General features: G+C 37.1%; 1 protein-coding gene across 1 annotated transcript; it reads left to right on the top strand.

Annotated features, from left to right (window-relative positions):
• The first annotated feature begins 6,051 nt into the window (after positions 1-6,051).
• Positions 6,052-27,025, top strand: LOC149775170 (heat shock 70 kDa protein 12B-like). The gene is made up of 5 exons (XM_089943400.1): positions 6,052-6,072; positions 8,319-8,627; positions 19,588-19,827; positions 21,023-21,167; positions 21,885-27,025. Exons 2-5 carry the CDS (start codon positions 8,334-8,336, stop codon positions 22,949-22,951), a joined length of 1,746 nt encoding a protein of 581 aa, XP_089799526.1. The 5' UTR covers positions 6,052-6,072; positions 8,319-8,333; the 3' UTR covers positions 22,952-27,025.
• Positions 27,026-27,280: the final 255 nt, after the last annotated feature.

Below are 27,280 nucleotides of genomic sequence, written 5' to 3'. Positions count from 1 at the left end.
ATACATACATACATACATACATACATACATACATACATGCATGTATGCAAGAAAATCTACTATAGTAAATAGAAAGGAGACATTTTGAGAGAGAGAGAGAGAGAGAGAGAGAGAGAGTGTACATTAAATAAAAATAGAATATATGAACGATTTACAAAGGGACATAACTGACAATATTTTCGTCGACTGATAATCTCCGATTTTAGTCAAAATTTACTTCCGGATTGATAGTCTATCGCTGTATACAGACCTAGTTAAGCAGCGCAGGTACGTTTATGTTTTTATACACAATGTTTAACCATCAGATTCCACTTTTCTTATTGTGATTATTTTGCCATATTTATAAAGAATTTAGTTCCTGATATAAAGTTGTCTCACTTAACTTAATAGTGAATATTTTCAGAGACTGACAAATATTTGGCCAAGAGCCAGTTTCCGTTTGTCACAATTTGTCATTAGTCAAACGCAGAAAGAAATAACTGTTTAGAGAGAATAGAGCACAGAGACAGAATTTTAAAAGTTATCATTCTCTACAAATACATTGGTGAAGCAGCGCTTGAAGAATTCGATTACACACATAATATATTGAAATGTTTACCTTCACTATCAAGCAAATACAGGCCATGGCGAAACTATCTTGAAAAGCGCGATATGGCCTTTACCTATCGGAAAGTCACTACAAACTTTAAACTCAGATCAGTGCACAAGTTATATACATTTGCGGTTCTCGCAGAGTTTGTGTGTACGGCTCCTTAAACACGATAGAGAGTCACAAATGAATCATATTCCACTTTCGATGCTGTACTTCTGTAATACATCAGCACTTGCTTTTTGTGGGGGATTTTTTTAAAAAAATTTATAGCATATATTCTTGAAAATGGCTTCTAATTTACCTCAAAACAGTTGTAAAAGCTAGTATCTGGATATACTTACCACCTCACCCAAATCACATTACTCTCATACATTTATGCAATAGACTCGCTATAAACTAAATCAACCCTAACACCGATCCCCCGCCCCAAAATTAAAGAAAACAGGCAACCACACAACCGCCACGCAAAACAGTGTCCAACTCCCATAAATACAAAGAAAGAAAGTGTACACCAAAATAAAATACATTCAAAGCATTTTCATTGCAAATACACCAGTATGAATTTAATATGAATAGGCAAAGGTGATATCTACACATCATCCCTTTCTTTGATAACGGTAATATAATTAAACTGACTTAACTCGAGTTGTGTCTGGTTCTTTCTGTATATTGATAATAACAGGCCTTACAACTGCATGACAGCCTCTCTACCCAGTATGTGACTTTATTACATACCCACCTAATCCTACATACTTATATATATGTGTGTGTGTGTATGTGTGTGTGTGTGAGTGATTTAGTAATAAATCAATAACCACTTTGTAATTCCAATGACTGAATTAAAGAAATTAAATCCTCTGAACTTAACATAACTACACTTTGTTCCACAAAGACTGATGTTAAGATATAGAATGAGTAGTTTTTAAGTAAACAGCATTCATATAAAAAAGCTAAGACACAATAACAGAACTTGGATGAGAGCCATTTTCCCCTCAAATTCGTTAAACAATTTGCTTCTGGGACATTCTTAATATCCAAAAAAAAAACCAGACATTGTATTCAACATCTATGAACATGTTTACCTCCAAGTAATAATGTTTTCAAAATATAATCTACAATTATCGACAAATATTAGCTATGTAATATGTTTATTTTACAAAATAACAAGTCATTAGTTAGGTAGACCCAACTCCTACCATCAATTCTGGATAAATGTCAATCACACAATACAAATTAAATATACATAGGATATGATCATAGACAAAAGCCAACACAAAATAAAAATAAATATATAAAAAATCTATATCTATTTATATCAATGTCTCTCTCTCAATCTCTCTCTCTCTCTCTCTCTCTCTCTCTCTCTCTATACATACTATTTAGTTTAGCTTATTCTGACGCTCTATTTGTACTTGTCTGTCACATTTTTTAATTATTACGTCTAATAGGTGTATTTTAACTGAAGATTCCCTAATAGAAAGACCACATGCGATAAACTGAAACTCTACAGGAATTCGAATATGTCATTTAAAAATGACTTAAGAACCAATCCAGCCGTGTTCAGTTCGATTATACTAGGAATGTATCTTATTTAGGCAGAGACCCATTCTATTCGCGTCTTGGTGCATATCCTATAAAATGTTCCTTATGTAGGCTTAGACCAACTCCATTGGAGTCCTGTTGCATTCTACTAGGAATGTATCTTATTTGGGTTAAGAACCACTCAGCTAGATACCTACTACATTATGCTAGGAATGTATCTTATTTAGTCTAAGACCCAACAGAGGCAATGAAGGAATCAAGCGCTTTCATGATGTTTGTGTGAGAAAGAGAGAGAGAGAGATGGGGGGGGGGGGTCACCCACAAGATGAAACATATCCGTTATTCATTCGGAGCAAGCCAATTTTCTTTTCATTGTTATGCTCAAACGTATTGGCTAGCAATATGTATAACATACTGAAGTAGCAGATTTATTACTGTATCCCACACGATGTTTGTGTTTTCGCACAGATAGTGTAAGTAGTAAAATAATTCCCCTTCCCAATTCAAGGTAAAACAGTACATACAAAATGAATTAAAAAGGATTAATCATTGTTTTATTTAAACCGGGGTAGTCCGTGTAAAAAGCGGTAATATTTACCACTAGACACGGATAGTAGATAAACATGTTATCATATTTACTCGGCATTAACCATAGGAACCAGTCTGTGCCGGTGTAACGCATTCTCTTGTCTGCGACCTCTGAAAACTTGAAGCAATCGAAAATGTCTCTAGGAAATTCAAAACTTACGATGATTTACTTTAAAGATTTATTTTAATTACACTTAATAAACTGGTCTGTACTGCATACACGTAGATTTATTTTAATTACTCTTAATAAACCGGTCTGTACTGCATATACGTAGAAGCCCATCTGGGAAACAAACCGGTCGGTACTGCACATGCGTAGAAGTCCACCCGGGAAATTACATTCACTTGCCAAAATTAAATTTACTGACGATTTATGGTTTGTCCTTTTCCAGACGTTAGTAGTGTTATCAATATTTCATAAACACGAGTTCAAAATATAAGTGAAGTGTTGCTGGAATTTCGTGGACATTGTTTTCACCAGGGGGATTTACAACAAGTTATTTATGATAGCCTTTTGTACAGTAGTATGTCAGTGAATAAAAGCTCATACGATATTACACCTCAGACTTGACTCAACTAATCCGCAGTTAATCCGCAGTTATTAAAACGTAAAACTGTAGCGTTACAGTTGTTCATCTTTAATAGAAAGGCTATCAAGTAGAAAAGGAGGAATATCTTTCAGCAACTATGACATTGTCTTTTTGCAAAACAATCATGAAATCAATTGTAATCGATCAGTCAGCGTGTTATATATATATATATATATATATATATATATATATATATATATATATATATATATATATATATATATATATATAACTTAGATTTATTGTGCTTATCTACAAAGACAATTCAATTCACAGTGAAATTTTAACCTTTTCATCCATTCTAGAAATATTGTCATTTAATCAATCACTTTACCATCGACAGTTTATTACGTCATCACTATTAATTCATTTCGATCCTTCTTTTGTCCCTTTCTTTCCATGTGGGTCATACACAGCCACAAAAAATGTTCATTTGTTATTTTTATTCAGTACGATTTTTCTGCCTTCTTTCTCTCGCTCCTGTCATCACTTGGCTCCATGTCGATTCTTTTGCTTCTTTGCTAAGTAGTTGATAACATGATTCTCCTTACACCCCGTGATGGTATCTGACTTTTTTGCCAAGTAGTTGATAATATGATTCTCCTTACGCCCCGTGATGGTATCTGACTTCTTTGCCAAGTAGTTGATACCTTACTTATCTTAAGCCCCGTCATGGTGTCTGTTTCTTTGCTAAGTAGTTGATAGCTTACTTATATTATGACCAGTGATGGTGTTTGTTTCTTTGTCAAGTAGCTGATAGCGCTTCTCCTTATGCCCCGTATAGCTGTCTGAAATAAGCGTCACTGTTGGTGTCACATCGTCCTCCTCAGTAAGTTACTCGACCATTCTTAATTGCTTTTCCGAATCTCCCATACATTAAATTTAAACTGCATTCTTTGTCAAATAACATTGTGGTTTGAATTCCGATCTTTGTGTTTTCTTTATTCGTTTCAGGGTGCAAGTGTTTACGCAAGAGCCGATGTTAGCCATCTTCATCTTCACCATACGAAGTTAGCCATCTTCCTCTTCACCATACCATGTAAGCCATCTTCCTCTTCACCATACAAAGTTAGCCATCTTCATCTTCACCATACGAAGTTAGCCATCTTCCTCTTCACCATACCATGTAAGCTATCTTCCTCTGCACCATACAAAGTTAGCCATCTTCATCTTCACCATACGAAGTTAGCCATCTTCCTCTTCACCATACGAAGTTAGCCATCTTCCTCTTCACCATACCATGTAAGCCATCTTCCTCTTCACCATACAAAGTTAGCCATCTTCATCTTCACCATACGAAGTTAGCCATCTTCCTCTTCACCATACCATGTAAGCTATCTTCCTCTTCACCATACAAAGTTAGCCATCTTCATCTTCACCATACGAAGTTAGCCATCTTCCTCTTCACCATACCATGTAAGCCATCTTCCTCTTCACCATACGAAGTTAGCCATCTTCCTCTTCACCATACGAAGTTAGCCATCTTCCTCTTCACCATACGATGTGATGTGATTTTGATTTTTAACGTAGCTTTAACAATTTTTCAGTCATATCGCTACGATGTCTACAGTGTGGCAGTTTTTAGTGATGTCTAGCACTGGGGCATCATGCCGCAGACATGTAGCATGATGTCCCACCCAGTCACATTATCCTGACACCAGGCCGACCAGTCCTAACACTGACCTCTTAATGCTGAACGCCAAGAGAGGCAGCTGTTAGTACCATTTTTTAAGTCTCTGGTATGACTCGGCCGGGGATCGAACCCACGACCTCCCGCATCCGAGGCGGACGCTCTAACCACTAGGCCACCGGAGCGGTCTTCACCATACGAAGTTAGCCATCTTCCTCTTCACCATACCATGTAAGCCATCTTCCTCTTCACCATACGAAGTTAGCCATCTTCCTCTTCACCATACGAAGTTAGCCATCTTCCTCTTCACCATACGAAGTTAGCCATCTTCCTCTTCACCATACCATGTAAGCTATCTTCCTCTTCACCATACAAAGTTAGCCATCTTCCTCTTCACCATACCATGTAAGCCATCTTCCTCTTCACCATACGAAGTTAGCCATCTTCCTCTTCACCATACGAAGTTAGCCATCTTCCTCTTCACCATACGAAGTTAGCCATCTTCCTCTTCACCATACCATGTAAGCCATCTTCCTCTTCACCATACGAAGTTAGCCATCTTCCTCTTCACCATACGAAGTTAGCCATCTTCCTCTTCACCATACGAAGTTAGCCATCTTCCTCTTCGCCATACAAAGTTAGCCATCTTCCTCTTCACCATACCATGTAAGCCATCTTCCTCTTCACCATACGAAGTTAGCCATCTTCATCTTCACCATACGAAGTTAGCCATCTTCCTCTTCACCATACCATGTAAGCTATCTTCCTCTTCACCATACAAAGTTAGCCATCTTCCTCTTCACCATACCATGTAAGCCATCTTCCTCTTCACCATACGAAGTTAGCCATCTTCCTCTTCACCATACGAAGTTAGCCATCTTCCTCTTCACCATACGAAGTTAGCCATCTTCCTCTTCACCATACGAAGTTAGCCATCTTCCTCTTCACCATACCATGTAAACCATCTTCCTCTTCACCATACGAAGTTAGCCATCTTCCTCTACGCCGTACCATGTTAGACATCTTCCTTTTTACCATACGATGTTAGCCATTGTCTTCTTCACCATATCATGTTAGCCATCTTCCTCTTCACCATACCATGTTAGCCATCTTCCTCTTCACCATACCATGTTAGCCATCTTCCCCTTCACCATACCATGTTAGACATCTTCCGTTTCACCATACCATGTTAGCCATTGTCTTCTTCACCATATCATGTTAGACATCTTCCTCTTCAACATATGCCGATGGATGCCATCATCGTCTGAGAATCTGCAGCACATAATATTACTAATTTGTGATCTTAATAAACGATGACTTACATATAGTATGCGAAAACGTCTCTACCTCTGGTATCAATGCCCGAATGTTTACGTTTATGCCTTCTTCAGCTACCGTACATATCCTTGGTTATTCCAAAGTGCAGACCCTGAGAGTCTGAAATATTGTATGAAAACTCAATGGAGAAGCTTCGTGATGATGCACCACCAGCCAAAAGATCGTGAACTTTTGAAGGAATGAGGTTTATATTTTAAAATGTGACCAGATGTTTTAAGGACATTAATGTTTCATTTTTATTTTATTTTATATATCACTATAACTTTGACGTTTTCACCTTCCAGCTTATATAGTGTAGTACTTCAAGGGAGTTTTTATTTGATTCTTGAAGGCTTTGTCTTCCTCAATTTCTTTTCTTGCAAGTCTATATATTGACATCTGTAGAGCTTTACATTAATCTGCACAATCTAGCCAGTCTGCTACTATTCACAAAGGACAGTGTGGGCAAGGAAGAGTTCATGTTTGGTGTCGTAGTGTGCATAGGGAAGATCGGATTAAATAGCTCTTTAACATTCTAAATCTGGTAGTATAAGCCGTTTGCATGATGCATCAAAGCAATTGTCTGTGCAAGTTATAGTAATATTGTAGCAGGAGCATATATTTTATAATTTTGTATATTCATGTTTTAATTAGGCAGAAGTAGGTATTTTATTATTTTATGTAGTTAATGTTTATTAATGAGTGAAATAAAGTCATCAGTTACAATTATGGTGTTATTCTCAATTTACATATATTTAGCCACTTAGGTAACCTTGAACCAGAATTATCTGTCCTAGTTTTGTTCACTGAGCAATGTAGCTACCCTGATTACTGTTCATGTTGGGTTGTTCTATTTTATGACAAGTGGTAAACAACTTTCTGATTGGTTAGTTTGCTACTTGTCTGTATAAACAACATAGTATGAACAGCATATTAGTGGTGGTCGGTCCCATTGGTGCTTCTGAAGGGTGCTGGTCATGGCATTGCATTAAAATGCCTGATTCTTTTGTTAGCAAGAAAATGTGAATTGGCCTTTGTCCCACATGATAAGGTAAATGGATTTATATTATGGTTAATGTAACAGTTTATTTTATATGTGCTCTGTATATTTCTCTGGAATGCATGTTAATGTATTTAATACATTTGAATAGGTTATCAACCTGCATGTTATTTTATTAGCATGTCGTTCTGTCCATGTACTTTAAACAGAATCAATGTAAAACATGCAGAACAATAATGCACTGATGACGATATTATTTATTGTTTTAGTAAATGTATTTTTATTGTAATTGTAGGGTGTATGTAACAAAGCAGGAGAAATGTATCAATCTCCACTTATCAACCTCAATGCACAATAAACCCAATAATAAACTAATACTGGACTTGTATCGTCTATTCAGTGAGTAGAAGGCAAGTGCTGTAACAATATAATTGTGAGCTGTCTCTTATTTCGGGTTGAAATGATAACACTCGCTTGTCGATTGTGGGATTTATTACGAGATAAAATGGTACAAAATAAACCTAACACAATATAAAACGCATACTTGGAATACGAGACAAACAATACAGAATATAACCGACACAAATGCAATACACAGTATATAACCCACCCACCGGCATTTATAATTTTATCACTGAAAAATATAAGTGTTACCTTACCAGACTCGAAGGGTATAATTTTCCCAAATTATATTCAATCCCTGGTCTTTCACTTGCGTGAATATAATTCACTTGCGTGAAAGACCAATGCTCTTCATCTTCACAACTTGTACAGCTCGAGCTGTTGTCCGTCTCAAGAATTAGAAGCTTTTGTTAGTTTGGCGGGATTTCATTTTAATACTCGTCAAGCACGGGAATCTTGCACCGCGATCGATCACTCACTCATGACAAACACGTACATGATACACGACACATGTCCTGGGTCACATAATTGCTGTACAAAAACCTAAAAATGGAGAAAAAATCTCAGATAGTAGTTTCCTCGATGTTCTTGAATTCAGAGTTCAGCAACCTTAGAACGATGCCGGGTGTTTAATTTTTTTTATTTTTTTCCTTTTAGATCCTGATCTTCGACATGGCGTGGGAACCGGACCTGGTGATTGGCATGGACATTGGGACAACATATTCAGGATACGCCTGTCAATTTAAGGACGTATTCAGGAGCAATCCGACCAACATCTGGATGCATAAATGGAGTCAAGTCTCAAACAAGACGAAAACCTGCGTACTCTTAAAGAAAAATGGAGAACTGGACTCTTTCGGCGAAAAGGCAGAAAAGACATTTAGCCGAAAATTTGACGAAGACATGAACACTGCCTATGACAATTGGTTCTTTTACAGTAATTTCAAGATGGTACTTTACAGGGAGGTAAGTAACTGACGATATTGATAAACAAATAAAAATATTCGATTGATAATTATGATAAAGAAGAAATGGGAAATAAGAGCTGAATGCTAGAAAGAATCGTTTTGATACTCTACCAGCTGTATGTCACTAGTTGATATTAGTGTTGGCATCGCTAGTTAGAGTTGTATAAGTCAGTTGTGCATAGATTGGCTGTTCTTCTGTTCCGCTTTTATTTATTTTTTTATTTTATTTTTTTTTTGCCCATAGCATCTTCAGTAGAACACATAGCTGGAGTTTTGGACCAGAGTGAGATGTATTACAAATGGAAAAGTTTTCGCATAGGCCACCTCCTCCCTACCACCACCAACAGATGCATGGAAAAAAATCCAGTTCCATGCTTTTTTAAATGTATAGAATCTAAAATTAATAGACCCGTTCGAGTATTTTATAAATTAATGAATCATTGGAAGAGTCAGGCTGGAGTACACGAATAAAAGTTCGTCCTCTAGTATCATTGTTGTAAATACGTATTACAAAGTGTTCATGGGTTTATTAGAAATGGCGACATGAAGTTGACGTAAGTATATAACTTTTAAAAAAGGGAGCTAGACAGTGACATCTAACCTTTGACATAGAACCTTATACTATAAGTAAGCAATAACCGCTCTCTCTCTCTCTCTCTCTCTCTGACGGCTCCAGTGGCCTAGTGGTTAGAGCGTGTGCCTCGGATGCGAGAGGTCGTGGGTTCGATCCCGGGTCGAGTCATACCAAAGACTTACAAAATGGTATTAAAAGCTGCCTCGCTTGGCACAAAGCATCAAGAGGTTAGTGTTAGGATTGGTGGGCCTGGTGTCGGGATAATATGACTGGGTGGGACATCATTCTACATGAAGCCCCAGTGCTAGACATTACTATAAACTGTCACTCTGCAGACATCATAGCGATATGACTGAAAAATTGTTAAAGCTACGTTAAAAATCAAAATCACTCTCTCTCTCTCTCTCTGAATATACTTTACTTTCTCCCTTTGTTTTTTTAGTACTCAAAACAAATTGCATACTCTGAATGCGATAGCTACTGCATGCTCTAAAGCACCATGCATTTTAAATAATTAGCACTTTAGAATCTAGTTTTCATTCAAAACATTAGAGTTACATGCTCCTTAGTACTGCTAATTATGTAGTGTGCTTCCTGTTGTTTATTTGTCCATTTATTACCTCCAGGCGAAAGGTATGATGTTTATCCCGATTCACAACCTTTACACAATTCACGCGTATATATTTTTTCCGCTTCTCCGTTTTGTGTTCAAAATCTTTTCAACTTTGCATATGTCATCCTTTGTCGTACAAAGATTGCTCTTGTTTGCAAACCATTTCTTCTAAATCTTCTCCCGTTCAATCTCTTGTTTGTGAAACAAATATGGATCACCAAATATTTCTTTATTAATTTAAAAAACTGCGTCGGTTAAGTTAGGAAAGTAGTCATTTTCCAGAACAAAATGTATTTGAATGTTTTTATTTTTGACTAATTAATAATGTAGTTATTCCAAATACTGATACATTTAACTAACCGAATATGTGTATCCTTACTTATTCTTCTTTCGTCCTTGCTGATTTCAACAAAAGTCATGTTTATTGATCTGTGATTAGTGTTATTAGTAGTAATAAGGGACGATATACGGATAATGGGAATTATTTCATGACTCCCTGGGACGATATACGGACATTGGAAATTAGTATTACATGACCCCCCTGGGACGATATACGGATAATGGGAATTATTTCATGACTCCTGGGACGATATACGGACATTGGAAATTAGTATTACATGACCCCCCTGGGACGATATACGGATAATGGGAATTATTTCATGACTCCCTGGGACGATATACGGACATTGGAAATTAGTATTACATGACCCACCTGGGACGATATACGGACAATGGGAATTAATATTACATGACCCCCTGGGATGATATGCGGATAATGGGAATCAGTATTACATGACCCCCTGGGACGATATAAGGACAATGGGAATCAGTATTACATGACCCACCTGGGACGATATACGGACAATGGGAATTAATATTACATGACCCCCTGGGATGATATGCGGATAATGGAAATCAGTATTACATGACCCCCTGGGACGATATACAGACAATGGAAATCAGTATTACATGACCCCCTGGGACGATATACAGACAATGGGAATTAGCATTACATGACCCCCTGGGACGATATAAGGACAATTTATACGGACAATGGGAATTAGCATTACATAACCCCCTGGGACGATATACGGACAAATGTATACGGACAATGAGAATCAGCATTACAAGACCCCCTGGGACGATATACGGACAAGGAATATACTGACAAAAGGTTGGGACTGTATACGGACAAGTAATATACTGACAAAAGGTTGGGACTGTATAAGGACAAGGGAAAGTGGGGTTGTTGTATAGGGACAAATGGAATGGAACAGGTGAGGTGACGTCACGGTACTGAGCATTGGTAACAATGTAGTAAGGGGCTGACCTCAATTTTACCAAACAGCGTAAAGAAAACCCCTAGATCGCTTGGCGGGGCGGGACTGGCGGGACATAGACATTTTTAACACATACAACACATAGAAATAGATTGATGAACATGAAACACATATGTGGCAAAGAGAACAAATATGATTTTGAGGCATATGAGTGGCCTTGATAAGGGCCTTTGCGTTATTTTCTTCTTAACATCATTCCGTTAACAAAGAGGGCATCGCTTAGGTTTCCTTCTGTTCCTCAAACTTCTAACTTCTGTACCGTAAATGATGACTCTTCAAACAGCCTTGTCTCTCCACATAAATTCTTCTTTTCCAAAAGCTCGTATCGGTGATCCGGATGATCGTCCATGATGATTTCACATACACGGGTAAGTCTGTACGGAACAGCATGGACGATGAGAGAGTTGATGATTGAACATTAGTCCACATCTTGTGACGAGAACAGGTGAAGGGAATGAAATGAGCTTTTTTTATTTATAGTGGAAAAGCGGATCGAAACGGATTGAGTATTTTTTTTCATCAATACTAACATGTGTTACAAAATTCAGTCACAGGGTGGAGTCTGTCTTCCAATCCGAAGAGAACTGACTGTGACGTCACATTCCCTATATAGATGCGCTAGCGTCTGTGCGCAGTGAATCCATGCGACAAAGTTTTCAAATATGAAGGAAACTCAGAAGACGATAAATTGGGGTGCACGTGCACCGGCTGTGGAGACGAGAAGCGATAGCATAGCAGCGGCTACCAAAGTCACCAGCCTTATTTCCAGAAGAGACCTATTTTACTTGGAATTTAGTCGATTTTCTTTCTTCTTCGCAAGAATTTGTTCCGGTTCCAGTACCTTCGCCACCTTCTCCTTCTTTACCGAGACAGAAAGAAGAATTGGGGGAATTATTACAACAGCAGAAAAGAAGCAGAACAAGCTTTTCTCCTTCAACAGCAACAGCGAGAAGAAGAGGCAAGAAGGAAACGACAGGAAGAAGCAGCAGAGAAGAAATAAGGTCGAATAGAGACGGATGGCAGTGAAAGTCAAACGGTGACGGTACTCTTAGATATTTTGGCAGACTTAAGAGTCTGAAACAAATGTATCAGACTTTGTTATCACGACCTAAGAGAAAAAGATCTTCTCGGTCCAAAGAGCCCGACCCTGTTGCTACACCTGAGATACCACCCCTAGTGATTTCTAACAGATCATTAACAGGAGCAAGTTCAGAAGTAGGCCTTGGCCGTGGCAAAGGTCGTATAAGGCAGTTAAAGCGGATTGCTTCCCATTCCTGAGTTTGTGTTTGTTTTTTTTTAAAACACCAAACGGTCCGTTTCAGAGCCACCCACTTCTCTCGAAAAGAGATACAATTCATTTTGCCAATATCAATTTAAACTCAAAATCTCTTCTTTTCGCCCCATGATGTACGTGTGAATGCGTGAGTGTAGGTCCATATTCTAAAACATCAAAACCAAGAGACACTTGCCTTTTCTATCTCGTATATTGTGGTAAAGTTTGCAGTCCAATTCACAACGCAACACTTTAAACAGTTCATAGACTTCCGTGTCTTTTCTCACTCTTTTTTTTTAATTTCTCCATTTTCACAAGATTACATCCGCTTCTTCCTGACGTTCTCCTCGTCATCTTTTTTCTTCTTTTTTTCCCTCTTTCTGAACGTGTCTGGGTTCTTCCTTTGGGGATTGTACCTCTTCTTCCTGTTCGGAACCCCTCTCTTCCTCTTGCTCCTGTTGTTTGTTAGGACATTCTGAAAACCAATGTCCTTTCTCTTGAAAATGATACAATTATCTTGACTTTCCTGTTTTAATGCCTGTCTTGCTTTTTTGACGGTTTGGATATTCTGTAGCCCAATGTCCTTTCTTCTTACAGATATGGCAAGTATCTTGACTTTCACCTCAAAAGGAGTTGTAGTCCGTCGGCTTGTCTGAAGAAAACTTTCGTATGACATCTCACAAAGCTCAGATCAGAAGTTTGATCTGTATGGGCTCTTCCATCGTTCTGGCAGGTTTGAGAGTGAAATGAATACTGGAAGGAAAGACACTAGCATTTTATATGTACACTAGTCTGACATGAATATATATAGGGCCTACGGCTTTTTTAAACTGTAGTCATTTTACTTTTTGCAGTCAATATGAAACGATCGCATCATTTCGTGGAGAAAGAAGAAAGTAAGAGGCAGAAGCGTGATTTATCGCTTTGCAAAATAGCTGAAGTCTTGTCTCAAATTCATGCCAGTGATTTTGAAGATGACATGAGTGTGCCCGAATACAGACCCAGAGAGTCTACACCCAGCCAAAGTTCACCAGTAAACCCTAAAAGTACTACAACATTCGAGAGAAGGAAAAGCGCTTCTCTAGAAAATTTATAACGACAGCCTATACGTACACATTGAAGTTTAAAGATTTTAAAAAAGTCCGATGTACCGCTGGAGAAAGTAGAAGGGTTCATCACCGAGGTGTGGGATTCTTTGTTAACCACACTGAAACGACAATGTGAAGCCAAAGAAGACGATCGCTTGTAGACTTTCCATTCATCACGACAGTTTGAAGTCCCCCGTTTTGATAGAGTTTAGCAGTCCAACAGAATTCACGCCTTCCAAAGTCATCGACAAGATTCAAAACGTACAACAATCCAACGACAGGTTTCATATCACAGATGGAAAAGCGACACTGTTCATGACCCACGTGTCTCTTCCAAAAGAGACAGGACAACGCAGAAAAGTGTTATTGGTGGACTACCTTCGTAGCATCAAGCGTAGCCTCGTCCAAATTAACAACCTTCAATACCAGATATATTTAACCAAGAGCCATCGTGGTGGGATGAACGTATGCTGACAAAAACGACACGGTAGAATGGAAAAGAGCTTAGAAAACTATTCAAAAATCAAACTTAGCTAAACAACGAAGAGAAGCAGAACTCCTGTTACAGCAAGCGGGGATATCCAAAGACACATTCCTGAAATTCAACAATTGCAAGACTTCTAGGCTCCACACTACACCTTGAAAGTGCAACCTCAAAAAGTACGCGGACCTCTATGGTTTCGAGGCAAAGATTTTAAAGACGGAAAATACATTCGCGTCTGTCATCGCGATGAACATTTCGATGACATTACCAGTATCACCGGATTCCTGGGATAAGTTTATTATTGTGAGAAATGTGACTGTGGTTATAACAATCGAATGTGTTGCACAAGCATTGTGGATCGAAATGCTCAGGATGTTTGGCCTCCCAACCCAGTCTGGTCGAATGACAACCACGAGCCCATTTCCCTGCTTTTCAGCGAACTTTTGTCAAGCCAATGTTACCAACAACATCTGAAGACGCAAGGTTCACAGCAGAAAAGTGCTTGATAACTCCTGAGAATGTACCCTCCTTGTGGAAAAGGCATACGTACCAATAGTGCCAAGTTACACGTTTGTCGAGGAAAGAAACTGTCACATTTGTCGCCAAATCGTGGACTTGGAACACGAATGCTACATTCAAAAATACCGTTCCAAACAAGAGGAAGAAGATGACTAACAGAAGAAAGGCAATTCATCTTTTCGATTTCTAATGCATACAAGAGACCGGCATTCACATTCCTAATTTCTTCTTGGCTCGTCGAGTGTGCAAGAAGTGCATCCAAGAGCCTATTTTTAGTCATTTCCTTCACTGCAGCAAAATTCCTGGAGGCCGTGAAAAACAAATATTTCGGGGACCGAACACTCAGCCGATTTCGCCCATTTGCTCTTAGACCCCATCGATGAGACATGGAGCCAAGAGGACATCGAACGTTACGGAGATTGTCATCGCCATGCCACGGTAATGGCTCCCAATTTCTGGGGATACGATGGACAGTTTCTTTTGAGTACTATGCGGAACAAGGCACGGAAGGTACTAAAGTCACTTTGAACGGAGCCAGTCTTTTCCATGCAAGTGGGTCAAGTGCAGTTTAAGGATTCGATCAGTTACTTGGCCATGCCTTTGAGTCGAACGCCTAAAACGTTTGGAATGACAGAAATGGCCAAATGCTTTTCCGCACTTTTTCATCTGGTATGGAAACTTGACACAGCTGGCGAGGACAAGTTTAACGACACAGTCCTGACAGCAGATCCTCACAATGTAGGCTTTAACGACTTGTCGAAAGAAAAAATCCTGCAAGGACGTAGTTTAGAACTGATGGATCGTTTGCATTTGGTGGTTACAAGACAAGTATCTGCTGGATGGAGTAGATATCCGCCTAAAACTGAATCTTACCGTTTTCCATTTGATGACTCATACCAACGAGTACAAAACCATCATCCAAGAAGCCAAGCGACATCAGTCACACTTTGAGCAGAATGACAGGCAAGTATCTGATCCGACGCGTGGAAATGAACACTTTCACCATTGCCTCTGGACTCCGATCCGAGATCGAAGATCATCTGTTCCAAGGACAAGTACCCAAACCTTTAATCGTTGGCATCATGAGCAACGCATCCCTCAACGGAGCCCACGATCAAATTCCATTCCAGTTTAAGCACTACAGATAGGAAGAACTTGCGTACCAGATCATTCGAACCTAACTTTGCCCAGAAGAATTGAGGTTTTACTTGTCCCTATACGAAGACACGGGACAGTTGGGGACCAGCGCCAGTCACGGCATTACGTACGACGATTATGCAGTCTACACTTTGTGTCCCTTTGATTTCACTCCAGACTAAGGCAGTGACGAGAGCCATTTCCACCCTATAAAATCTAGTCAACTGCGCGTGGATCTTCAGTTTGCAGAAGCTCTACCCCAAACGGTTAACCTCATCTTGTATGCCGAATTCGACAACACGACAGAAATAAACAGTTTGAGAGAAGTCATTCTAGATTATTAGAAGCTATGGAAGAATGTAATCCCTCTTTCAATGGTGGATGATCTATAGAAATTAAACAGGAGGATACCATGGAAGAAGAACCATCCACCAAAAAAGACAAAGACGAAGAGGACAGTGATGAGATCCAGATGGACAGGACAAGAATAACATTTAGTCTCCTGTTTTGCCAAACACCTGGCCGATAAAATTACGGAATTGATCAAGAAAGATTGTTATTAATGTCAAAACGATCATCCTAGTCAAATTCAACACGATAAATGTCTGATGTTGAGTAAAGAAGAAAAATCGGACGAGTGTCTGGAGCACTTTGCATACATCTTTAGAGCACCGTTGAATAGTCTTTTCTTTTTGTTTCATTTTCAGCCCAATCATATTTTGAATATATATATATATATATATATATGATGTGTGTGTGTGTTTCATATGTTTGCATATCGGTGAAGTTGACTTTCTACTGGCTACCCTCGTGATAAACATAGAACTAGTTTGTACGAAAATTTGTTTTCGCTTTCACATGTAATGTGTAGCTTGATTACTAAGTTAAAAAGCCCTTCAATTCCCTATAGTGTATTTTCTTTCTGTGCTGTTTAATTTGTTCCCACACTATTGATATTTAAGTAAGCATGTGGTCTTTCAGGAGCGTAGTAAATGTGTTTTAAATATGGGGGGGGGGGTTGTACGTCATTTCGAATCTAACATAAACTTCTATATTGTCACATTCGCTTAACAAATTGTCGTCTGGTGTTTTCAACAAGCCAAACATTATCTACAACATAAACGTTTCTTTGAGCAATTTGCAACTTTTTACTTAAATCGATGTAACGAATACATTATTGCAGATTGTCAAATTTAGTCATTCATATGGTCCTCTAAAGTTATCTGCCATGCTGAATCAGCATGTGATGTTTTAAATCAAACTATGTCTTCCATTAATAGTATTTCTTATATTTGCTTTATTTAATCATTGTGGTTTGACCTTGTACAAATGACAATATCTTCATGTGGTATTGTAAATTTAGCTGAATGCACATCTATGTATTTACTAATAACAAAAGCGATATGATTCCTTCCTCAAAACTCGTTTTAACCATATTAGTGTTCATGTATTACTATTAGTGTTCATGTATTACTATTAGTGTTCGTGTATTTATTTCAATAGTATCATCCTTTAAAGTATATCGGCATATTTTCTGAAATACTGATGTATAGTTTTGATGTTTGAAATCAGCAATTTACCACTTGTATTCTCTGGTATGACATTATTCGACTACTTTTGACTTTCGTCCAAACTTGCAAACAAATTGGCACGAAATATCTTTGTCTTCTTTGAAAACTGCTGAATTCAATTCAGTGTTACTTTGCGACATTACTTTTGTTGTGTAAGCATACAATCAAATTATTAGACGTCTTAGTTTTTTTGTGAACACATATCTTTGTTTTATGAGCTAACATCTGGTCTCATTCAACCAGACTTTTCACATGACTCCGTGAGGCCTTAGCCTGACGAAAGTCAGCTAGATGTCTATACAGACGGTGGTAACAAACAAAACGATACTTGCCAATAGTCTGGTTATGTCGCAGATAGGTTGACAGGCTGGTAAGTGATCATGACAGATTGGTAAGCGTTCTTGACAGGTTGTTTAGCGTTCTTGACAGGTTGGTCAGCGTTCTTAAGGGAGAGCCTCGGGAGCTCAGTTGGTAGAGCGTGTCAGTTACAATTCTCATTGATGCTTCGGTGTGTCCTTTTGAAAGTCACTCATCTCCTCTTTTATCGGAGTAGTATAACCAAATAATGGTTCTAAAAGTGCCATTAAAACCTGTCAACCATCAAGTCCACCATTTCAATTAAAATTTGATCACACTTTCATGTTTTTGTTTCTGTTGATGACGGACTATAACTAAATATGTATAGGTATTACAGATTTTATTTTCTGGAAGCATATCTTGCAGATGGTCAGACTGACTCTGCATACATACAATGTATCGCATTGCCCGTTTTGTTCTGAATAGGTGTTGTATTTTGGAGAGAAGGAAAAAATTAGATCTATCAGTAACAATTAATTATATAAGCCTTAACTAGACTCTTGATCGGCGTAGATCTCTGAGTCACGCGAGAGTCCCATTGAATGAGATTAGTAGACATCAGGACAATACGTTGACGGTCTAATACTAATTGCGCTCTTCGGTTTCGTACTTTGCGTATGGTTTGATTTTTTTCACAGACAAAGGATTTCTCAGATTTTCTTCATTCGTTATCATGGTTATTTTAAAAAGATCTTTGATATGTTTTGTGCTGTTATTGTAACTTTTTTGGGTGTGTAAATGATGTGTGTAATTTGAGTTACAAGGTATGTAGATTTTAATAACTGCTAAAGTTAGTGTACTTTCTACTATTCCAAGTGCATTTCTCGTGCACACGGGAGCAGTCGTTTCGACAAGCCATCTGCTTTAGGCAGAGCGTTGTCACGGATACCACAAAAAACAGTATTTCAGTCTCAGAACATGAAAGTAGCATATAGTTATGTGGACATTCTTTCAACTGCGCATGTCACAAAATGCAAACAAGTTCATCTTATAAAAGCCCAGGTGTCAGAAGCACGTAATATTTGTAGTTTTCTTTTTAATATATACGTATAAATCGTCAGACTATAGGCAGAACTAGTGGAACATACACTGACAGTTCACTATATCCGGAAATTGGTCTATGTCATGTACTAGGCTCAGTTGTTTTCATATTTTCCCAATCTCAAACCATGGGCCTTTAGATCCTGAATTCCTATATAGTTTAGTACTACGAAATGAAACATTTGCTTACTAACCCATGTACACTATGTAATATATATTTACCTTTAAAATCCAAGCAGACAAACACTTCATTACCTGTCAACCAGTCTGACTGTTCTAGTAATCTTTTAATTTTTGTAATACGATAGTAATGTTTCTGCTTGGCATAGTGATTTGCTTTGTAGCAGTATACATATTGGGAGGCCTGGATATGGACATTTTCGATACATATTTTTAAATGGGCATCATCTATTCGAATAAAGATGCGCATCTGTATTAAATTTCACTTTTATGAAGAATTTATTCTCGGCGTGCGTACTGCCTCGAACTAATCTGAACATTCTAAAAGGATGAATAAGAAATGTATTTATGTCGTACTCTAATTATGCTGTAATGGGGTCGCTGGTTGGTTCTGGTTGTTGTGAGTTTAACGCCATTTTTCATCACATGACAGGCTATACATGGCAACCAGTATATCGAGCGGAGGAAAGCCCCGGGAAAAACACCGATCCACCGGAAACTACTAGCAAGCCTTCTCACATACCCAAGTAAGCTGAGCCCGGGACTCCAACCCACGCGGACAGAGGTGAGATGCCATTGATCGGTAAAGGCGATCGCTTTGGACCACTCTGCTACCCGGGGCCTCGGAATGGAATCGTACTTAAACATATTCCTTTTGTTCTCGCCCCTCCCCCTACCCCCAGTCAATCATTGTTTTGATCACAAATTTAAGTTTAACTGATAAAATGGCAATTAAAAGATTCAATCAAACCATCCGCAATTAACCAAATTTATGTTTCAGAACTTCACGGCATCTGACGATGCTGGGAACAGTTATAAAGCAGAGGATTATTTTTCGCGGCACGCACCGTTGAAGGACGTCATGTCCAAGTTCATACAGGGGCTGAAGGATGATTGTTTACAGCGTTTCTGCAAGCAAAGGAAAATTCAAATCAACGAGGATAAGATACGCTGGGTCATCACAGTTCCTGCGATTTGGAATGAAGACGCCAAATCAGTCATGCGAACAGCTGCTGAAATGGTATGTTCATTAGCGACAGGATTTTGAAACTGGGTGGGTTACAGCTGTACATGTGTTATGCCAGACCTGGGTATCAAAACATCGGGCACAAAATGACCGGATTTAGAGTCTACATATAGGTGTGTCCACAGCCACATTTTGGGAGAAAATAACAGCTTAGATAAGTTGTCCTTTTCCACCATGTCCAGTCTTTAATGATTATTTTATTTTTTGTTGTGCTGTTTTAACTGTCCGATGAAAACTTATCAAATGGATCTGGCCATGATCTTCTTTTGCTTTATTTAGGCAATACGTCAACAACAAAATATTTTGAGGCAAAAGGTAATCGAAGCGAAAACCAACAAGTTTTGTAAAATTGAACAAAATAATTTATTTCCTAGAATACAAGATGTAAATTTTATAAAAGAACTTTCAGTATTATGAATTAATCGCACAAATAGTCCTAAAAGTTATATCATAAGTCCAAATGTTCGAGTTCAAATTGAATTCCAGCGCTGTCCCAACTAGCTTAAAAACTGAATATGTTGATGTGCCTGTAGTCTCCAGCGTGCAAGTGTGCAAATGGCATGGAATGTGGCTATGTATAAAGTCTTTTGAATTATCAAAATAATATAATCCAAAATGTCCTTGAGTGAATTCACTATAAATCCATATTCAAGATTTAGTCGTAAAATATTATTTAACACTTTGTAATTCCTGTGAATTATATTTTGAATATATAAATAAATGCACACAAATTACAAACTTGATAAAAACAATAATACTGATTCCGCTTCGAATGTTAAGGCACGAATGAATAATCTTTAAGTAAACAAGTGTATGTACAACTCCAATTGACCTAGATCGCAATTTCCATTTTCTGGAAATGCTCTGTCAACTTAATCGAAAACGTCTTTTGTGGAACTTTCTAAGGCCAGAAACAGGACTGTAACTTTAACTCAAACTGAAGCAAACATGTTTAGAATTAATAATGATCTGAATATTTAATATATAATCATGGAAAATGTCCGCCATGTATTGTTGTTTACAAAATTTCACTGGTAGACAATAATTTTTTTTAAATAAAGTTAATTAAAAATATATTTTTATATATATAACATAAAATCATCGAGAAAAGCCAACAAACAATGCAATTTAAATATACATTCGAATATCAAGTCTGTGTATATGTATTCACAACTTGTCTCCTTTACAGGCTGGTATTCCAGGTGACCAACTTGTGCTGGCATTGGAACCGGAAGCTGCGGCGGTAAGCTGTTTTTACCTCCCAGAAGAAGAAAGGTCTGCCATGGGTGGATTGGGACAAGTTGGAGACAAGTTTATGATCATCGACCTCGGTGGTAAACTCAAAAGAGCCTGTATTTTTTTCCGTGTAGAGAAATTGTGTTCTTATCTTTAACATATAGCAAGTGGTTAACATATCAACCTAACGATGTTAACGTCTACAGGACATAGGGTCTGATAGACGGAAATTAATTGCAATCAGACGGAAATTAATTGCAGATAGAGTTTGAGCCATTTTCGGAAAAAGGCTTTTGAATTGTATTCGAAAAAGAAAAGAGTAATGCCATTTAAGAAAACCATTCATAGAATCAAACTTGTTCGGATGTACAAAGCAGATGGCATTTTCAGATTTTCCTAGGCGTTTCATATGTATGTACAAACTGAAGAACGAAAAGAGTTAACGTTAAAGTCTCAACACGATTTATACACATTATTTTTACACATTATTTATACACATTATTTATACACAGTTTTTTTCAGCGAATAGACTGATGGCACCATAACTTCAGTCTGCCCATTGACCTAAAAACTCTTAAGAAGTATTGCAATTCGATGCAGTTTTTATTTAATTCGCGGCAAGAGGTGGGTGACTCTAATATTAGCACAAAAGGAAACTGATATTTGTCACTTTTTCTCCTATGAAAAGTTTTTTATTGTAAAAGTGATACCTATGGATATATTTATCTTACTCAAGGAAAACGCATCCAAATTCTTTGTACATTTCGGCCATTGATAATAGTGGAAACTTTATCACGTAGTTTCTTGTTTTCCAGGTGGTACTATCGATATTACCGCAGTGGAGATCGTTTCAGTCAACCCGAAAAAGCAATTAAGAGAAATAATAGGGGCCAATGGTGGGGCATGGGGAAGTCAAAGGATAAACGATGCCTTTGCTCAGGTTTGCAGAGATGTTTTCATAGACAAAAATGGACAATCCGTATTTAAAGATTGCAAGAAAGCAGACCTTCTAAAGATGGAAAATTTATTTGAAGCAGAGAAGTTGAAAATAACTGACCAAGACGATGAATGGATCGAAATACATTTGCCGGTGGACATGAGAGAGCGTATTCTAAAAGATGTCCGCAAAGAGCCTCACAAATATGACGAATACTTTAAAATAACTAGAAGCGGCCTTTTCTTCAAACCCGAAATTATACAGCAAGTACTTTTTCAAGAAACTCTGAACATGACGGTGAAACATCTTGAAGAGAAAATGAAAGCTATACAAGCCGAAAATATTCAAAAAATCATTTTGGTGGGTGGATTTTCCGAATCTCCAATTGTGAGGGAGACAATGGAGAGGAAATTCGAAGGCAAAAATTTCTTCGTAGCTACGAATCCATTTTATTCCGTCCTTCGTGGCGCCGTCCTCTTCGGCCACCAACCAGACATCTTGAAGAGTCGAATTAGTAGGTATACATTTGGAGTCAAAATCAATGAACCATTCGATCCAAATCGACACAGATCTGAAAAAAGATGGATCGCAGATGACGGCACAGTCTATGCAAAAGACGTCTTCAGTTCACACGTCACAATTGGTCAAGTTGTATCAGTTGGTGACAATCAGCCACCGCAGGTTTATGTACCTATCTACCCAGATCAAAAATTGATTACACTGAAAATATACCAGTCTACAGAAAAAGCACCAGAGTACGTTACAGATCCTTCATGCCGATTGCTGGGTGAACTCATCGTCGAACTACCGAAACCTTTAAGTGGTAGTACAAAGGAAGCGGCAGTTACTATGGTTTATGGTGGAACGGAACTAACTGTCGTCGGAAAGGAGAAAGCCTTTGGCATCACATATACGACTAAGATAAAATTTTCACATGACAACTAGGAATTAAATTAATAGTTCGTTTTTAAAGCATCAAGCAGACAAGAATATTCTAGTGAATAATCTTAAGTGATAACTGTCAGTGATGCATATGGACAATGGAAATTACCGTCTGAATGTCAATACTAACCTTTTGCTTAATGCGAGATCCTTTTCAGCATCCCTGCTCTTCATCCATGTATTAAACGCATGGAAGTTTCAAAGATATAAAACAGTTTGCAATATGATTTCGAGTAAGTTACTTCACTGCAAACTATTGATTACAACTTAGAAGGGCTAACTTGAGGTGTGACTATAAAAATCACAACTGCAGTTGTCTTGGTTTGATATATCCTGCTCCATGGTTCAAAAATGAGAGAACGAGGATATTGACACAAATGATTCTTCTTTCAAATTTGATAACACTTTTATCCACATTTTCAAGCAATTTTAGACTTTAAAGTTTGTATTTGTACTCATACTCCCACCCACCAGCCGTCTATGTTGATGACATTGTAATAAGCATTTACATACAACTTTTAAAACAGTTCGTTATCATTCCATGCAAGGAGCGTTCATTAAATTTTCGTAAATGCAGACTTTAGTTCCATTTACCTAACTCAGTCAAATAAAGGGGTACATTTTGACTTTGAACAATGAATGGTGAAGGCATGTTTTTGTTTGTTTTATGGGGGAGGGGGGTAATGCAGTAGCCAGAGGTATATGAAGGGAGAAAAGTGAGCTTTTAGTTGACATAATTTTATCGATTGCCAATTTTAATAATCTTTCTTAGAGTCTGTTAAGGCCTTTGACAATACAACCAAATGTATACTTGTAGATTTAGTTTAGTGCGTTGCTTTAAAAGATAGAGAAGATAAGAAGAAAAAACAAAAAGACAGTAAACCATGCAAGTAATGCATACTGTCTTTGCAAAATTCAGTGGACAGTGTAAACCATTATTTTGGTGAATCTATTCAATTTCTACTTTTTTTTTTATTGAACATAATTTGTCAGGATTTTACATATTTCCCTACATCACCACCTGACCTGGTGCATGGGGCATTACCTTGACTTGTTTAACACAAATAATTTCCAAATGTGTTCAGTAACTGAACAGTCACAGATAAGTGCTCACTGTGTTCACTTCAATACATTTTTATTTTCGAAAAGTGGTTGGTTGCAATATTTCTATTTTTTAAATCTGAAATTAAAGCAATCAGTTTTGTATACAAAGTTTAGCACAGACAACAAAAAAAACGAGCAGTACCAATTCCAAACTTGCTGATTGGACCAAGTTTCGTTTCTACTATTTGGCTTTTATATGTCGGTTCTTATCAGCTCTTTATAAATAAATGTGTATTCTCTTCTCTTTGCCTAACGAGGAAACGTTTGTCAAAAACTACATGAAAATTATTTCCGCTTTCAAAAGACCTTATACCACCTCACTGATATCATTGAGATAAGAGCAATGTACAATGTTAAATTATTGGTGGAGGGGGTTTGGCTCATTTCATGAAACCTTAATAGAGATCCTTGTGTATCAAAAGGTTTAATAAGTACAACAGCGTTTTCTTCTACACCTTGTGTGCGATCTAAAAATATCTATAAATAATAACTAAATTAAGAATATCTTGTGACATGCAATCGACAACAATCGATTAACAACAGCTGCTGGCTCATACGTCCATAGTGACAAAGCATAAATAACATCGCACCAAATCTATTTTTAATGAATTTAAAATTCCTTTCAATTTGGTTTTTCCTAATTTCAACAACTGTACCTCCGAATTGTCCAAGTAGTTTATTCACAAACCAGGTTTTGCCGTAAACCATTTTCGTTTAGAAAAAGATTTCATATCCAAGGTTTTTTTAACACACAAATGAGTGGAAGTGAATCACAATTAATCCCCATTCCTTAAACGAAGCTACATGAGTGTCTCTTCTAACCAGCTCAGTTTTATTATCCCGAATGAATTGGAAAAATAATTTATTCAGTTAATTCTCAGGATAGTAAAGTAAGTACTTTCCTATACGGCACTTTAGGTTGGATTACGAATGCGTGTCATCTTCTATTTAATTTTAACCTTACAAAGAAAATCAATTACTTGGAATCGTCTACGTGAAACATTAGGAGCTTAATATACATTTATTTATTTTGTCACTAAAGCAACATATTTACCTATACACATATTTATATTATATGATATTATATTATCTGATATTATATTATATTTTTATATTATATTATATTAATGTATATATAAATATTTATATATCTATGTGTTTGTGTGTGTTTGTACTTTTTAATTAACTACCTAATGTTTGTCATTTCCAGTAGGAATCGTAGTTGTATTTGCTATCAAAAAAGTACTCTGATAATGTCAATAGCAACTTGGAAATTTTTTATTATAAAGTGGATCTTGTACAAAAGGTATTTTTATTCAGTATAATGCATATCTGTTCCATCTTAAACTAATAATGGAGGTTGAGGCACGTATGTTTGTGTTTATTTACAAAAGATAGATAGATAGGACAGACAAGACAGACATACAGACAGTTAGATAAAGATAGATAGATAGAATGTAAACATGATTTAATACAGATAATATGCATACATTATTCAATAACTGCTAAATAGATAATCATCGCTTGTTTTATAGTAGTATTTTAAGCAATAATTATGGCATTTTCGTATTTGTATTTTTTAGTTTTTATTTTTTTTTAATTTTGTTATTTTTTGTTTTTGTAGTTTTTAAATCTCAATCAATGGTTGAAAAAAAAATGATAAATTTATTTTTGTAATTTGCAAAATACAATCTAGAAGTTTTTCTCAATTTGCATTCATACAAACTGCCAGTCCGACGATCCGCAATCTTCGCCTGTAATATTTGTAACCAATACTATTCAAGCCGTAAGTGCATGCATTAGTTATATAGATTTTTGTTCTGGTTTTTTTAATATATTTGCATTTATTTTTATACTGACGTTCACCTCTTCATTATATTTCTCAGTGAGGAGTAACTTCCATTGAGTAACTTGCTATCATAATGTAGATTTGTCTGCAGCCCTAATTGTTTTATAGAAGGTACTATACAGTTATTGCCCTTTTTAGTGGCCAAAAGGTAATATGAACGTAGGGAGCTTAAGGCAGTAATCTTGAATTTTCTAAATCACAATAATGACCAAACAATGACAACGAGAGAGATAGTCTTTTCAACTTATTTCATTGCATTGCCAGGTCAGGTCATAAAGGGCAGGATTTGAAAGGAGTTACAGAACTTAAGACTTCATATCTATTGCTAACCTAATAATAACTTTGATGTCCTGGCGGAATTCCGTACACCAAACTAATAGTTGGCCACATTTAACATAGAAATATATTGGCATAGCAGGTAAAATATACATGTACAATTTATATCCAAGTCAGATTTTTTTCTTCTTCATGTTATATGTGTAAGGGACAGTGATAATATGATATAACGAACACTTACTATTAGATATGTGATGCACAAGTATTTTACAATATAGTCAATAACGTTATCATGTGCTACAATTACATGTATAACCTTTCTGTCATGTGCTACAACCGCATAAGAGATATAACAGCAGAAAATGCTCAGGTCCGGTTTTTGCTTTGTAATATAATATAGTGTACCAACCCTATATGTAAGACCGTATTTGAAAGATGTTATGTACCCTTTTTATTTACTTAATTGCAACTAATTATTGTAATATCCTTTAAATATGGATAGAGCAGCTTTGTTACATTAAGTATACATCTAGCATACCGTACGTAAACTGAATTGTTCTCGGGTACACGTCATCACTTTATGAGCAACGCAAATGCGCATGAGATTGTCAATATATGGTAACTGCATCAACATTGCCCAGGCCAAATGCAGAACCTTAAGTGGAGACGGTGATCAAAAGTCGTTAGCTATGTTCGGTGTATAAGTAACTCCACATTGACAAGAAATTTCTGAGTTAACGACATAACAATTATGTAAACACCGATTATATACCCCATCCCCACTTGTACCTGTCATACGTGACCATTGTAAACATTATCATGCAGAAAATAAATTCAGACGAAAGTCATCTTTACTCTTTTTCTAAATACGTACGTTAGCCTTGTATTTGCAATCTTGTATCCTTACATTTGAACTTAATCATTTAAAATTTTAGCTTTCAATCGGCATTATATAGTATTTTGCTGAAATACTGTAAAATTACATACCTACCAACCAGCTCACCAACCCATCCACCTACCTACCTACCCACTATAGTAGAGCATAAACTCTATAAAACAAAAGTACCCTTTCTATGATATCAAGACAGATGCACTATAATGGA

This window comes from Sinohyriopsis cumingii, chromosome 19 (assembly GCF_028554795.1).
Source record: "Sinohyriopsis cumingii isolate HCF-2022 chromosome 19, ASM2855479v2, whole genome shotgun sequence".
In the NCBI taxonomy this organism is placed as follows: Eukaryota; Metazoa; Mollusca; class Bivalvia; order Unionida; family Unionidae; genus Sinohyriopsis; species Sinohyriopsis cumingii.
The sequence above is the reverse complement of the archived record's forward strand: the minus strand, read 5'-3'. Positions and strand labels throughout refer to the sequence as shown.

Coding starts and splice junctions, on each gene's coding strand:
- LOC149775170 (XM_089943400.1), top strand. CDS start 8,334: ATGGCGTGGGAACCGGACCTGGTGATTGGCATGGACATTGGGACAACA. Junction 19,828..21,022: donor TGCGAACAGCTGCTGAAATG/GTATGTTCATTA, acceptor TCTCCTTTACAG/GCTGGTATTCCAGGTGACCA. Junction 21,168..21,884: donor TATGATCATCGACCTCGGTG/GTAAACTCAAAA, acceptor CTTGTTTTCCAG/GTGGTACTATCGATATTACC.